General features: G+C 40.7%; 1 protein-coding gene across 1 annotated transcript in view; it reads left to right on the top strand.

Annotated features, from left to right (window-relative positions):
* Nucleotides 1–16,618, top strand: part of LOC137902119 (ERC protein 2-like) — a 96,810-nt gene that overhangs the window by 43,543 nt on the left and 36,649 nt on the right. Inside the window, 5 exon segments of the mRNA XM_068746181.1 lie at nucleotides 2,682–2,870; nucleotides 6,031–6,069; nucleotides 6,317–6,358; nucleotides 6,848–7,041; nucleotides 12,461–12,545. Of these exon segments, the coding sequence (XP_068602282.1) occupies nucleotides 2,682–2,870; nucleotides 6,031–6,069; nucleotides 6,317–6,358; nucleotides 6,848–7,041; nucleotides 12,461–12,545 (549 nt within the window).

The raw sequence follows: 16,618 nt of genomic DNA, 5'->3' as shown, positions 1-16,618 counted from the left end.
ACAGTCAGAGAGACACACATTGAAATAAATGCTGCTTCACTCAGAGATAGTCAAATCAAAGACTTTTTTTGTAACCAAAGCAAATGGTTATGCAGCTACATCTGGCAGACAGATCTCTGATGGTGGAGAAAGCTTCAGATACAAATGTCATTGACATGGGCATGGTCTTTAGAGTTACTGCGAGAAATATGTTCTCAGTTTGCCTGCATGAGTTTGTTTGGATGTTACTAGCCACAGCTTTGAATAAGCTGTGGCTCATTTTGAAGCTTACTGAAAACAGTTGCCTCTGTACAAGTCGTGAGCACGATACAAAAATACTTTTAAAATGTCTGCATTCAAATTTCCAGAAACTCAGGCTTTTTCATTGTCCAAATCTGTCTCTCGTAAAGCAGAACCTAGAATCAAATGTACAATTTGTACATATCCACTAGTTGTCCCTTCTGTTCTCCAGAAATTCTTTTATTTCTGAAGAACAGCCTGAAACAGGCAAAGGACCTGTCTCAACCATCGTCTCCATAGCAGGATATTTGGAGTCAAGTAATCTTTCTACTTGAAACCAAAAACATTTTGAGATAAAATATGACAGTAAGGTGCTGTGTTTTGTTCATAAATGTTTTGTACTTTTATAAAGCTGTTTAAAAAATGCTTTTTGAAGTTTGAGCCACATATCTGTTTTTGGTTTAATGTGGTGTTACTGACATTTCAAAGGGTACTGGCTCAAGATACCTACCATTTTTTTGACCATTGAAATTTGAATGAATTTATTTAATCAATAAAATTATGTATTTTAAACTTGACCATCCATCCATCCATCCACTTTCCTGCGTTGCGGATCACGGGTCTGCTGGATCCTAAACCAGCTTGCAATGGGCGAGAGGCGGGGTACACCTCGGACGCGTCGCCAGCACATCACGGTGCCACACTGAGATGGACAAACACTCACATAAACATTCATACACGATTTTGAAGTAATGCAATGTGCAGCAGTGACGAGTTCTGCTGTTGGAGTTAATCCCTGATAGGCATCCATCATTACAACCTCCAAGATAAAACCACTGTGGGCTTGCCATCTTGAATCTGTTTTGCAATTTCCATTTAATGCTAACAAAGAGCAGACTCCAAATAAATACCAAGCGATCCAGAGGCATAATAGCAGACAGAGCACCCAGCAGAGCAACAGGCAGGGACTGCACTCTGAAAAGCTTTGTTTCTTCATCAATAACTGAACATGCAAATTACAGGCTGTAATCGCTGTGGTAGAAAATGGAATTAGCTTGAGCATAATCATCAGAGTGGCAATGATTAGTGCCAGTTTACCATGTCTGACAAAGACATGTGATTGTAGTGACCCTTTGCAAAAAGCTGATATGAACCAGCCTGAACTGATGCTCTGCCTCAAATGGTGGCGTTAAAAGTAGGTCACAGCCTCAACAATTTAAAATCTGAGCATTGATTTCATCTATAGTTGGCTGATATGTGTTCCATTCTGTTTACAACACATGCACCAACAACTTTCACAGATGGCTTTATGTAAAATGTGTCCTTGTTGCCAACAGCCTTTGAAATGAATAACATGCTAACACAATAAACTTGACATTACTTGTTTCTTTTTTTTTTTAACCCCGGCCCATCAATGTACCCAGAGAGCACTTCTAATGTAGCCTATGCATCATTCAGCTGTGATGAGGAGGGTTGGTGAACTGACTTTGTGTTCAACACGGGGTAATTTGTTTAAAATAGTGAGTGTGTTTGTGTGTTGCTAATCACAACCTCTGACACAAACATGCTCTTGGAGCCAGTTGTTGGCCACAGTGCTGTGGTTCTAATTAAAAAGAGGGGGCATTTTACCTAAGCCGAGCCGTGATCTTTGGTCGAGCTTGTGTGTTTGTGTCTCTGTGTGTATGTGCCGTTATGAACCTGTTTCAATGGGTGTTCAACACTCGTGCTTCGTAAAGTTAGATTTTAGTATCACCTTGTGGCCTCGTTTCCTAAACCCCTAACATCCGTGAAATATTTTATAATGTGGAGAAAACACCCTGGATCTATTAATCATATGATCGTTCTCCCTCTCTTTTATGTTCCCCTTTTCCGCACTCACCCTCTCGTCCAAAGACCAAACTACGCAGTGTGTTACTTTGCCAGGCCGAGTTAGGGGATGTATTTGTCCAATTACCCAGAGCTTTAAAGCTGCCAATCATGTGGTGATGCCACATCGTAAAGCCTCGTTGCTGAGCTGAACTCGGTGCCTAAATAAACACCTGGGTAAACACCTTGATAATCACTTCAGTCCACACACACACAAATGCACCTTAACACACACCTATGCCACACACACCTTGTGTGCTTCGCACCCATGGTGCGGACCTGAGCTCCCGCCCATACCCAAAGCTGAGGTGCTCCTGCCGTCCTGTGGCAGAGGAACAGAGGAAAGTCATGATACAACCATTCGGTCCAATCTACTTTCAATAAATCCCTTAGCTCCTCTCCTGCCTCCCGTTTTTCTTTCTGTTCTGCTTCACGCTAACCTCCTCATGTCCTTGTTGTTATTTCTGATCATCATTTACGAGTCTGTCTTTGGCCTAACTTCCTGGAGAATGATAAGTCACCTAGAGAGGCTGGTTCCAGTGAAAGTAAAGATCTGATCAAATCAACATCTTATTTTACTTTTCTCATTTCCTCAGGAGCGAGTGATTGAGAATCTCCGTGAGCAGAAGGAACGGGAGGACAGGGTTCGACTGGAAGAGCTGCAACAGATGAGGAGGGAGAACCAGGAATTAAAGAATAAACTTGCAACGGTGCAACCCCAGAAGCTGTCCCAGTATCATCCTGCTGATCCGGGCCCCAACTTCATCCAGAGGCCTGACGGAGAGGTCAGTATGGAGGCTTTCTTTACCTTCAGGGATGTTGCGTGGGTAAACAATGCTGTGTGCGTGTGCGTGTGGTCTGCAATGTTGGTTTTGGTGACTGGACCGTAATCATTCTCTAAATGTTCCATTCAATACAGAATATCCAAAACATTAAAATGGTGTACGTATTGACATTATCACGGCGCACGACAATCCGAGATGAGTTGTCGGATTTGTGTGTGGGGGTCAGATAGCCAATTTACATTTTTCATCATTATCTGCATCACGACAGTCACACTTGTGCCAAATCCTAAAATGAGCCCAAACACAAAACAGTTTTCAGAGACATCGTAAAACAGTAATAATGAGCTCCTCTCTTGAAACTTCACTGTTGAACACTTCAAACGAATGTCAAGGTACTTTATATTCTTTTTTTTATTATGTTAAATGAATTAAAATAGTTTGCCTTTATACCCGTTCTGCAGTTGTTAAAATGTTTTGTGTGCCCTGTGTTATTGGTAGTTCATTTAGTTTAGTTCATTCTCTTTTACCTCCCTACAAGCAATATTATTAGAAGCTGCCTATCCAAGAGTCTATCCTGCAGGATAAAGGAATGAGCGAATGAAGACAGCATGATTAATAGATGAAAAATAGATGTTCAGGTGCCAAGTCAGATGTCTTGCTGTCTGTCCCCCTCTCTCTCTCTCAGGCCTACAAGCCAGGACAGACTCTCATTGTGCCAAATATTTATGATGGTGTTTTCTTTTATGCTCATTAAAAGCATACACATATCTCATTCCTGTGAAATGATACCTCACTGAATGTTGGCAAGGCACCACATGAAAGGCACAGCAGCTCAGTAGCTCGTTGCAGCAAGCAGATTCACATTCTGACAGAAGTGTTCCCATAATTGGACTATTTTGTGTACTCTGCAGCCATCAGACATGTTGTGTAAACATGCAGGATCTTCAAAAAGACTATGGTGTTTGCGTGTATAGATTTTGTGGATACGTGTGTGCTTCTTGTGCTCCTTGTGCTTAAAAAAAAAAAGATGAGCCTTTGCCAGTGCCTTACTGATCGGGCTAGTCACATTTGAAGGTTTGATGTGGATTAAGACGTATCCCCATTTCAACTGATGTATTTCCCTGAATCTCATTATGAATCTCGAATCTGTTATATTCATTTATTTATCTGGGTTTTTTATTATTATTATTTTTTTTACATATGAACCTACCGGTAATACACTTTTACTAAGTTGCTTCCTGGACAACAACATTTTTTAATGAATGTAATCTAATGTTGTGTAGAACTTTTCAAAAGGAAAATCTTGGTTATTTATATCGGATGTATCTTTATTGTCTAACAGTCAGTTTTGACTGTACATGGATGAACCTCATTCTTTGTAATGACCTCAGAGTCAGACTGAGGTCATTACATCGCAGCCCTGTGGAAGATTGTTATCATAAAGAGCAAATACTTTCCAGGTCATAAAATCATTTCATTAATTTTCTGAACTCCTTATCCTATTTAGCCTGACCCAGCTGACATTGGGTGGGAGGCGGGGTATGCAGATGTACAGTTTGTGTTTGCCAATAGGTCTTATAAACACAGTGTCCCACTCCCTGCATCAGCAGATGTTTGTGTTACTTCGTCTCTTGACTCAGTCAAGCTGTTAGCCGAGCTTTTTTATCTTGACCTCAGAGTTCTGTTGACTTCATCGCATCCTCATCCTCTTCTCATAAAACAGTATTTGTTGATTCTGAAGTTAATAAAGGACTTCTGAAACTAAACACGAGCTCTTCAAAGCGTAAAACGGGAACATTTCCAGGAAAGGTTGGTGTAAATCAGCACCGAGATACCACACCTTTGCTGAAGGAATACACGCAGCAAGACCAGTACCATACAAAAGTGTGATTAAATGATGCAACTCTCATTACAGTGTTGGTCAGACTTAATTCCTAGTCTCACCTGTAATTGTTGTTTTGCGTCTCAGGACAACATAGCACAGTAAAAAGCTGTGCATTTCCATTTCGACACTGGTAGGCTGCTAGATCCGCTGCACTGGCGCCAATGTGTACTGATTATTATAGTTCATCAGTGTGGATGCTCACATGGTCATTGTTTGAGATATCATCGTAGTTCTTGATGTGGACGGCCCTTTCCTTTGAGTCCTGTTCAAAAAAAAGTCTCTGTTCCTTTGCAAACCGGTTGGTTGTTATCTTTTCGTAGTTTTTTGGGGGGCTTTTCATTTCTGTTTGTTCCTTTTGATGATGATGTCAAGATCAGATGGAGGTTTTTGGCATCCGATTCATCTGCAGAGGTATGTGAGCTTAGGTGTGGAGTCGGTGGCCTGATGAGTCAGATGATGTAAACACATCCAGGGACAAGTGTTTGGGAGGTCACATGATTACATATATTCTATACAGGTTGGAAAAACTAATATCCAAGAACACACATATTAATGATCACTCTGAGAGAAAGTGAATGTCATTGACTATAATTGTGTCATCGTTCTAATTTTTAACATATATATTTTGACCTTTGCAAAGGGTTGCTGCCAGGCTTCTTACATATCCATTGCTATAAATCAAGTGCAAAAACGTTCAACATTTCAAACTTTAAATTTGCTCCATCTGTTGTGCCCATAGCTGTATCTACCATATATGCAGTTGTTTTAATGGAATTTAAAGAGGATAGTAAGCAGACACTTTTTTTTCTTCTTCTAGTGATAGCCTGACAAACACAGGGCTTGATGTTTAGTCCCAAACTTGTGAAGAAGTGACAATAAATTCCCCACAATGTCAGAATGTGTGTGATTGTGTGTTTGTGAGTGTGCACACTTGATGGTGTTTAAACAAGTTGCTTCAGCTGTTTCAACAAGTCAAAGTCAAGACTTAATTCCTAGCAACTTAGTTGTTAATTCCTAACAACCAAGTCACAGTCTTTTCAAACATGTAGACAGAGCGAGGTAAAGACAAAGACGGGGAAATAAAGAGAAGGGTAATTCTAGGCTTCAAACTTCCGATGGGATATTTTTCCCAGAGCAGAAAGAATTTGTCAGAATAACATTGTAGTATTTAAAATTGAGATGTTTGTTGGTCTCATAAAATTGCAGCCGAACAGGAGATTGTAATTTTTTGATGATAATGACTGAACCCAAACTCTACTTGATGGACGGCCCGAGGTAATAACTGATAGAAGCAGACAGTAGAGAAGCCAGAGGGTGGGTGATGAATGGATGACAGCAGATGAGCGTACAGATTGGCTCTGCTGTTAGATTGTGACCCTAACCACATTTTCTGGATTGATTTAATCTCCTTTCATGTCTCAAAGCTGCAGGATGATCTCATATGTGACCCTGAGTTCTTGACGATGTCCACGTACACTGGGTCACAGTGAGGTTACAATTTGAAGACTAGACGTGGTTCTTGTACTTATTCTGGATTTTCTTTTTTTTTACAAACTTTTAGGCGCCACCCAAAGTAGATGGTCTACAAGTGGGAAGTACTGTGGTATGTTTTGTTATACCTCTGGTTTGTTTGTCCTTGTATATAGTGTGTGTCCATGTGTGTGTGTGTTGGTCTGCAAAGGCCGTTTTAGGACATCTGAATGTCACAGAACTCTCCGTTGCCAGACTTAATTTATATCAGTCTGAGCTGCAGTTTGTCGCTGATGCCTCCTTTGTAGGCGCTGACTTCCACGTGCTCTCTGTTAGGGTAAAGATTTGCTCTGTCAGCGTGTGCTTTTCATCTTTAGTCAGCTTCACATGTGCTTTCAATTCAGTGTAGACTATTGCATCCCTATGCTTAGTTAGCAATGTAATATGCTAATTAATTCTAAAATGCTACTTAACTTCTATCGTGAAAAGAGGCTCAATCTAGTAAGTAATTTATGTAAAATGATTTCTGATGAATAATCTAATATCTAATTTGCTGATTGGAAATGTATCACTGATTAAAGTTTAAAGATTAACTAATTAATGTTCCTGCTAACCCCAAAAGACTCAAAACACAGATGAAGCTGTCCGGAAGTGCCCGGACATCACAGATCGCCTGAGACTTCTGGAGCAGGAAGTGGCTCGGAACAGAGAAGAATCTGGGAAATCGAAGGCAGAGGTGGAGAGGCTAATGGCGGCTCTGAAGCAAGCAGAGATGGATCAATTGTGCAACGACAACAAAAGTGCCCATCTTGAGAGGTGAGGGTTAAAAACTCATCAACATTCATATCCATCACAAGACGGGGTGGGAGTCCTCAAACGCCAGTGTCCTTCAATGTGCACAAAACTGCACATATCTTTGTAAGATTCCAATTCATTCCCAAGTGCTCTATTTATAAATGAGTCAGCCACAAGACATAAACTGTCTAGATTGTGTCCTCCTAGCACTTGAAACCACTTCCACGCTGTCATACTTTTTGTCTGACGTAATCACACACTGACAAAGCACACTTTGACCACCTGTTCACATGTGTTGTTTTTAATCATTTGGCTCAATGTTTTGTCATTGCTCTCAATCGATCAATGTCTGCAGACCTGGGTAAGTAGTTCTTAGCGTCCTCTCTCTTAAATATACAATCATAACAACACCAACACTGTTCATAGCTGTCACTGCTGAGTCCCGGCAGCCAGTAAATGTAGAATGCATTTACAGCAAACCATCCGGTCCATCATTTGTACCACAGTAACAACACAGTGAGAGGCTTTTTCAGTTTTGCTGATTAGCTGGAGGTATAAAGCCTCAATCTTGTGTTGATTATCTGAAATATGTATTTACATTTCATTACCATTACCAGTGCTGTCATGGTCATTTTCCCATATCATGCTGCGATTTTCACATTTGTAAACTGAACAATTACAGTAAGTGATTTGGCTCCTGTCTTTGCATTACCATTATATCACATAGCAAATTTGTGTATGTGTTGTGTGTGAGTGTTTGTTTGCGTTTGCCAGGCAGGCAGCCATCACCATGCCGGTGGGAGTTGGCGTATACAGCTCAGATACTGGCTGCTTATACTACTCTGTTTATTACTGGCAAAGTGTTGCTCAATTATCATCTGATTTATGTATTGGCATTATTTTTTGTTTACTACAACCACAACAAGGTATTTGAGTGTATGTGTGTGTGTGTCTGTGCATCCATTTATCAGAGAAGAATGTTTGGGATCAAACTTTAGAATATGTTCTTTGCTCTTTGCTCGTCCGTCTCATTGTGACAGCCTTCTCATTAGTGATAGGAAGTCACTCCTGTTGGTCTCACCCGAGCTGCTAGGTCAGCGTGTACAGAGTGGGGTCACGCAGACGTGAGCTGCAGGCTATCAGTGGGGTTTCATAGGCCAGTGTTTTCAACATATATATAAAAATTATTGCACTGTGTGAATTTTTCTTTAAACACATTTTTCAAATCAAGTATCTGCACACGTGTTGTGTGACAACGTGGGTGGAGTGTATCGATGTGCTGATTGGATTTCTGTGGAAGACGAGGTGTGTCCACCCAGAGGATGAATGTCTCTTTAATCAAAGTGTTTCTGTTGGAACTTGGTCAGGTTCCCTATAATTTAGAATCTAGATGGAGGGAAAACAGAACGTGTGCGGAAACGCTTTTTCATCTAGCTGGCAGTGAAACCAGAGAATAAAAGATGAAGGCAGTCAGCAGGTCATTGCAATAAAGACATTTCTGCATAGGGGAGACTCTTACAGCTATTTATTTGCTTAAATCTCCTTGTTATCTACTGGAGGACATCACAGTTAACATTATGCAGTTCTATGTAGATGTTTTATTTCCTGTCTTGTGTGCTGGTGTAATTCCAAACTAATCTGCCTAAGTGATCAGAGCGACCAAACAAGCTTTGAGGAAAGCATGTGCACCAGCTGTTAACACTCATGTAAAAGTTTTGGATTTGTTAAGTTGAGCTTTGAAAAGTCATGGTGACTGTTATGTTGCCTATAATGGGGGGGGGGGGGGGGGGGAGAGTCTCATCGCTTGAGATACTTGAAGCAAAGTAAAACGATATGTTATTAATATGTTGGGTCAATATAAATCCTTGCTTCTTTTTTCTTTGCTCCTTTGATTTGTTTGTCCGTTGAAGTTTGTTAAATACTACTAGTAGTAATAGAGACACATTTGGTCTTCAAATACAGCCTTTGAATGGTGCAGCCCCTGAATAGAGATGAACAGGCTCATTTCAATTTGGATTAAGGTTCATTCATTTAAAAGGGCCTGTTGGCAAATGTCAGATGAATTGTCTCTTTTGAGTGTGAAGTAGAGGATTTATCTTGTATTACCTTTCTTCTAAAAGCTGTTCCATTCTTATCCTTTCAACGTAACAAGAAATATGCATCCTTAATATTTTTTGGCAGAGTTCTAGAGTTGTATTTTCCAGAAAGAGGAACACTTGCACAGACTTCATTGTAACTGTGGCAGTCAGCAGTAAATAGATGTAGAAACACCATTGACAAATAAAATTATTGACCACCTTCACCAACGTGTACGTATCACCTACTCAGATCTGCCATTGTGAAGGATGGCATGGCAGAGAACAATCTGTGCTTTGTCATCATTCTCACACAACGTCAGAAGATATTTCATTCGTGATTAAGCAGGGTAGCTGCTATCACAGCACCACATTTGTTTTCATAAACACCAACATGCACTATATGTAGGAATACAGCAAACTAACGACTTTTGTGAATATTTATCACTTATACAAATGGACATAGATGTTTGAGAGCATCAGTTTTTTTAAAATCACATATGATATGTGCATGAACATCAATATACGCATATCCTCCAAAGTCTGTGTATATACTATTTCAACTTGAACATGTTTGTTAATTGTGTGCATTATCTTTGCATCTTTGCAGGTGTCCATTCAATTTAAAAGCCATTTTATCTTAACAAATCAACTTCCTGTTTGACTGTCAAGTTGTACCTTCACCAAGAAGTTGTTTCCTGCCAAAAATAGAACAATCCTACGTGTCTGTATTTGATATGTAATATATATATATATATAATCTGAATTTATTTCAAAAATCCTAAGAGACAAGTCAAAATCCCCATTATTTCAGCTACACATTCGTGGGAGTTGTATGTCTCTAGCCCTATTTGTTTCTGTTCAGTGGCTAAATAAAGACTACTGCCAACATATACACATATTTTTATCCACCTGTTCTGCATTATTATTTGGATTGAAGCCATGCTAACCGCACACAGACCAAAGAAGAAGAAAAAAGAAAAAGAAAAAAGCATAGGAAAATTCCTTCACATGCCCTTCCATCAGAATCCGCATAAACATATAATGAGTTCAGGTCTGGCCCATACCCAAACAGACATGAGCGACTTCTATGACAATATGGCAACAATATGATCAAACAAAAGCAGTTAATTTTCTTTAATCTATTTTTTATGTTTCACCTTTTCACACAAATAGACGAAATATTAAAGCAACAGTCAACCTGTACAACCCTGATTCCAAAGTAGTTGATAGTCGGTGTAACATGTAAATTAAAACAGAATGTGCTGATTTCCAAAAGATTACATACAGTTTTTAGAGTTTTGCAGTATCCCAAACTGTTTTGGGAACTGGTTTGTATTTAGATTGAGATACGATGCGTCAAAGCATCAAGAATAACCTACCATTAATAAACAAACTAGTCATGTTTGCACCGCTCAGCTGCATTGTATCTATAGAAACAGAGATAAAACCTCAGACTGTGTCACAGCAGCCATTCCCTCAGCTCTATTTCTTATATAACCTGCCTTTATTTCATTCAGATCATATCCCCCTGTTATCCTATCTGTGGTTGGACCCTGAACAGTCACTGCCCTTATGCGTCCTTCTCTATTCAATATCAGAGGATTTCGTTCTATTCTGTTATTTATTAAAAGAGACTGACGATAATTGAGCTATGAAGGGAAGATAAAAAATATTATTATTTTGTTTTGAAAGCTTATTGCTACTTATGACTATTTTTTCAGGAAATGTCAGTTTAGAATAAATACTCTTTTCAGGAAACCCCCTATTTAATATTCATAGTTCCCACATTCATATTTGCAGTAGCCTAATGTAGCCACAGCTTCCTGCTACAGGCCACTCTGAGGCTGTACTGCAGACATGCAGTTTCTTATTTGCCTTGATGAAGGGCAGATCAGCGGCATCCTTGAGGGAGTCTGCAGGATCATTCATTCATTAAAGGCCTGCCGAGAGACAAAACATGATATATAAGAGGAAAGGAATGCTCAAAGCTAAATCGAAAAGAGATAAAGAAACAATATTATATTTAAAGAAAGAGTTATATTGTAGAAGAGAAAACAGAGCTGTGCTTTTACAGCCAAAAATAAAGCGGAGATGCTTACATTGGAAGGTGGATGTGTGACTCCAGGTGAAAGAAGCAAAAGGAAATGTGAAAAATTACCTGTTACACTTGGTTTGGGAAACGGCTGGCCTCAGTGCTCTCTCTCCTGCTCACTTCATCTTTCCGCCATAAAATACAATTTTCCCCTCATGAATTTTCTCATTTCCGCAATCAGAAAATCACAGTTCCTCTTCATAGTTTCCATTCATAGGCAGCCCAGCCGGTCTGTTCCTCATTCACACTCTGCACACCCTCATTTGCCTTCACAGCGGTCAAAACATGCACTTCATTTTGCTCTGAGGGGTTGTTGGGGGGGGGGGGGTTGGGGGCATATCAGCTGTCAGAAGGAACCAGCGTGCCTGCTGGCTTACACACCTGTATCAGGCCTGCCGGTGTGCGACAGCTGACACCCTCATGTTTTTTCTCCATGACCTCAGAGTTTATAAAAACACACATCAAAGATTTGAGTGCAAATGCATTATTTTCCTCGTCTTCCGTGTGTACGTGTTCACGTGTGTGTGTGTGCTCGCATTGCGCATTAATGATGGTATAAAAAATTTATGATTAGCATTATCCGCACACGCATGCGTTTACACACTATTCCAAAGCCTATGACAGTAAATATTTGTCTGTGTGCGGAGGCAGCTTGTAGGTTTTGCCCAAAGCAAACACACCAGTGTGGATATGGAATAATAAAAATGCGGTGCATTTCAGCAGCTGCTCGGTCACAGCCTGTTTGCAGCGCTGTAAGGTTCTCTTAAGTGCTAATTTGTCACTGTCAACTTTCTCACAGTTTTTTATTTGATTTTTATTCAAAAGTCTGATAGCCAGACTGGTACCTCAGTGTTTTGACTCTAAAGTGTTGTTTGTGAGAAGATTTATGTGCAGTTGTGTGTCATATGGTGCATGGGCTTTGTGGGTTCATGCATGTATACTGCAGCTCCAGTATTTGTATTTGTGTGTTTTGTTATTGAAAGATTTACACAGCATGCATCTACCCTTCAATGGTCAAGTCTCATCTTGTCACAAGCCTGCCAGTCACTTTCTGATTTACTGTGCACACAGCTGCCCTGACATTTACATGTGTGATGTAACATGCAGGCCCTAATTTAACAATGAAATAAACTAGCATTTGAATTGAAAGTGGGACGTTGTATATTGTGCATATAGGCAGAGTATGATGCACATTTGGGATTGGGTCTGTGATTGTTTAGATTATTGAGTGTCTTCTCATTTGTTGTTATCCATTTTTCTTTAATTGAAGGAAAATCAAGTCTCCTATCATCCAGAAGCAGACAGAGATGAGGAAAGCTGACCTAACTGATGGAAATCCACACTCTTTATCGCAGGTTTGAATATATGTGTGTACAACAGTTCATGCCTTCATATTGAGCGCTTTGTCGCCTCAGCATCCTGTAAAGGGCAAATTTGTTCATACAGCCTTCATTTCTCATTTTTCCTGCTCACCTCTTTTCAGCTCTTACCTTATGCCAATGTCCATAATTTACCTTTTGGTCTATCTGTGGACAAATATATCAATTATAAGTTACATAACAGTCACAGTATACGTAGTCTAAAGTACAAGGAGTACTTGAATACATTTTCTTTATTATATTCACATGCTTAGTCTGAATTTGATGCATGCATGACCTATTAGTGCTGCACATGTACCGGTACTTTTAGGTGGTCAAGGGGCATTTGTCAAAATGTCACAACACTGTCCGATTGTCCTATTACCTTGCTGGCTCGTGTGAGATTTAGAAAAATAAATCCTATCATGTGTTATTATTTTCCCATTGCTGTTATTATCAGGATTATTTGCTGGCATCGTGGACAGTGGTTCTGTTTCTGACTTAGAGTCTGAATGGATTTGTAAATTAAATCCAGGAAAGGTTTATGTTTCTCAGTTGTATTTGATTTATTTACTGTAAATATAAAGTATAAATACATTACTATATAAAATAAATATTGTTTTGAATTGAAAATAACTCGTAACATTTTACATCCGTCCATTGAGATTGTCTAATCTACAGCTGCTTATCCGCCTAGCGGGTCACTGGAGTTGCTGCAGCCCAACTGACTACGGGCGGTTATTTTATTGGCAAGCAGAGATTTTTTATTAACATTTGGCGACTGGTGAGTGATGATTTCGGACCTTGTTTGTTGGGGTTCTAATCCGTATATAAGTATGCAGTCAAGCAAACGGTTAAATAATGCAGCATACTTCGAATGTAGACACAAACAAACAGCCTTCCCTCATTCCTCCCTCTCTTCGTCCGCTTTGGAGAGTTTATGTGGGACGGAGTGATAGCATCTCTCGGCTCTATCATCTCCATTGTGACACGCTGCACTTCACAAACACAGAGAAAACACACATCGGAAATCTTCACTTCAAGCCTTCGCACAGGCCTTTTAGATCTCTTTTATCTGTAATGGCGGCATCAGCGACACTCAAGAAGGATTAGAGACTCTTTTCTTAAAAAAACAAAACATTCTGGCAACAGTTAAATAAGATAGAAAAAGTTATATTTTTCTGTTTTGCATTTCCAGTCAGTCCAAGCTCAGTCTAGTTACTTCACTGAAACCGTATATGAATCTTCTGGCCATGCAGACATACTTAAAATATTTTGAATAACAAAAGGGTTGATGCTGCACATCACAGAGATCACATCACACAGATGTTTGCGTCTGCATTTATCATGCTATAAGGGTAAGTGGTTTGCATGTGTGTGTTTGTATGAAGCTGAAATGGACATTTTCTCACTCTCTGCTGGTTTGATTTTGTAATTTTAATTCCTCCCTCAAACCAGAAAGGACCTCCGTGCTCCATAATGATCCTTCTTTAGGGAACAAGGCGATGATTGGTCTTGCTCAGGCAATTATCATTCATTTTTCCCCACTCCCTGCACCTCTGTCTCTCTGGCCCTTCCTTCGTATTCTTGACAGTCAGCAGTATTCTCCTATTACTACTAAAACTTACATAGCAGATACGCACTGACACAGACAGACACATATACTGCACATACACACACGTGCACACACATTCAGATGCAGCTCTCTGATCTTCTGGTTTCACTCAGGGTCCAGCGGTGGCAGCCCCGTCTCAGCGGGGTGTGTCTATGTGTGTGTATATGCGTGCATGTGTGCATTGCTGTCTGTTGGAGGTGGTCAGACCAGTACTTGTTGATTCTGGTGCATCGAATTACTGACCGTCTGTCACATTCAATTACAGCTTTGGACTGCTGACACACACAGGCTGCCTCTGTGGGTGTGTGTGCTGGTGTTTGTCGCTCACCTCCTGCTGTGTCTCGCTGACGTGATGAGCCACAAGTATCCGCTTGTGATTTGGCTGACTTGGCACTATTTTCATCAGGCTCATGGATTATCCTTTGCTCTTCTATTGCTGAATTAGTCTCTCAGTACCATTTTGAACTTTCAAATAGTACCTTTTTCCCATAGAGGAGTCCAGTTATTTGATATTATTTAACAATTTTAACTGGCTTGATGCCACTTCCAGCAACACAAAACATTTATATATGATACATCTGGCAACTCATGGTCGCAGGTTCGTCTCCGGCTTGTGGCCATTCTGTGAGGAGTTTGCATGTTCTCCCCGTGTCTGCGTGGGTTCTCTCCGGGTTCTCCGGGTTCCTCCCACCACCAAAGACATGCAGCCTAGGCTGATTGGTGACACTAAATTGCCCGTAGGTGTGAGTGTGTGTGTGGCTGGTTGTCTGTCTCTGTGTTGCCCTGCGATGAACTGGCGGCTTGTCCAGGGTGTCCCCTGCCTCTCGCCCATTGACTGCTGGGATTGGCTCCAGCTTGGCCCGCGACCCGATAACGGAATAAGCGGTTAGGAAATGGAATGGAAAAACATCTGGCAACTCAGAACTTATGATATACCTCTTATAATATTTATTAAGGGAAGGCAATACATTAATATACATCATGCATGTTCCTGATAAATTAATTTGAGCCTTTCTTATAAATTTAGTGTAATGACAGCAGTGACGTGTGCAGTAGGACTGACAGGGGAGTTTAGTGTAGAGGTGGAATTGCAACAGGGATCAGCTCTGAGCACCTTTTTGTTTGCTATGGGGATGGATAGACTAACAGATGAGGTGAGGCAGGAAGCCCCTTGGAATATGATGTTTGCGGATGACATTATGATCTGCAGGGAGCAGGTAGAGGAGAATTTAGAGAAGTGGAGGTTTGCTCAAGAAAAGAGAGGAATGAAGCTGAGCAGGAGTAAAACAGTACATGTAAATGTGAAGCTCCCAGGGGGGGGGGGGGGGGGGGGGGGGGCGGCACAGTGAGGTTACGAGGAATAGACGTAAAGAAGGGAGAGGACTTCAAGTACCTCGGGTCAAGCGTGCAGAGTGATGGAGAATGCGGAATGGAAGTGAAGAATCTTGTGCAGGCAGGCTGGAACTGGTGGAGTATATGAATATATAGAAAACTGTTTCATGTTTTGGTATTGTTTATCAATGCCATTAAACACACACATACTCATGTTGAATGCCATATGTCAGCAATAATTTATAAGAGTAAAAACAATGAAACATTTCCAATAATTATGAATTCACTGTTTCTGAGGTGAAATGCTCTTATCCCAGTTTTATTTTGTCTTTGTCTGGATAATTTCTTTTCACTCCTGTGTTTTCAGCGAAGGTAACTGGGCTCTTTTGTTCAGTCTTAATGTTTTGTCTCGAGCTTCTGACCGAAGCTTCTTCCCTTCTCCCACAAAAGTGTGAATGTGTGAACTGGAAGGCCAGTCAACTTTAGTAAGGGGGGGGGGGGGGGGGGTGTAAGTAGGGTTATTATTTCTTTCCAGTGTTTACCTTCACAGCTCCATCACCCAGTGTGATATGATAAGGGCTCCTTTTCCTCCACTCACCATAAGTGTCAGAGGCCACAATCTACTCCACACTTCTGCGCGTTCATACAGATGTTCAGGGGTCAGAGTACTCACACACTCTCTCTCCTTCACTTATCACTCTTCTGTTCTGTCATGGCTATGTCTTGTTGTTAATGTTATTACTCTGTCTGTCTCCCCTTGTTTTTGCATTTATACACTGACTGAATTCCTTTGCCAAAATACATGAAAATAAACTATACCCTATTACCTTACTATACTTCCAACCCTCCCTCACTAAGTCAACCCTCACCGCGCAGCTTCCTCTTTTAGCTTCCCAGGATTCCATGTTGGAGACAGTGGAACGAATAAATGAGTTGGCGCAGGACCCTTAAGGAGAGCATGATCACCTTGGCACAAAGGGAGGCTCTCTGGGTGCAAGAGGAGGTTGCCTAGTAACAGGTTTCCCTGATGTCTCGCACATTGAAGATAGAGCATGAACACATACATACACAGAACGCAGATAGCATGACCTACATTTAAAACACAAAGCAGCTCACCTCCATC

The sequence above is a fragment of the Brachionichthys hirsutus genome, chromosome 2 (genome assembly GCF_040956055.1).
Source record: "Brachionichthys hirsutus isolate HB-005 chromosome 2, CSIRO-AGI_Bhir_v1, whole genome shotgun sequence".
NCBI classification, from domain to species: Eukaryota; Metazoa; Chordata; class Actinopteri; order Lophiiformes; family Brachionichthyidae; genus Brachionichthys; species Brachionichthys hirsutus.
Note: the sequence above shows the minus strand (reverse complement) of the source record. Positions and strands in the feature narration are given on the sequence as shown.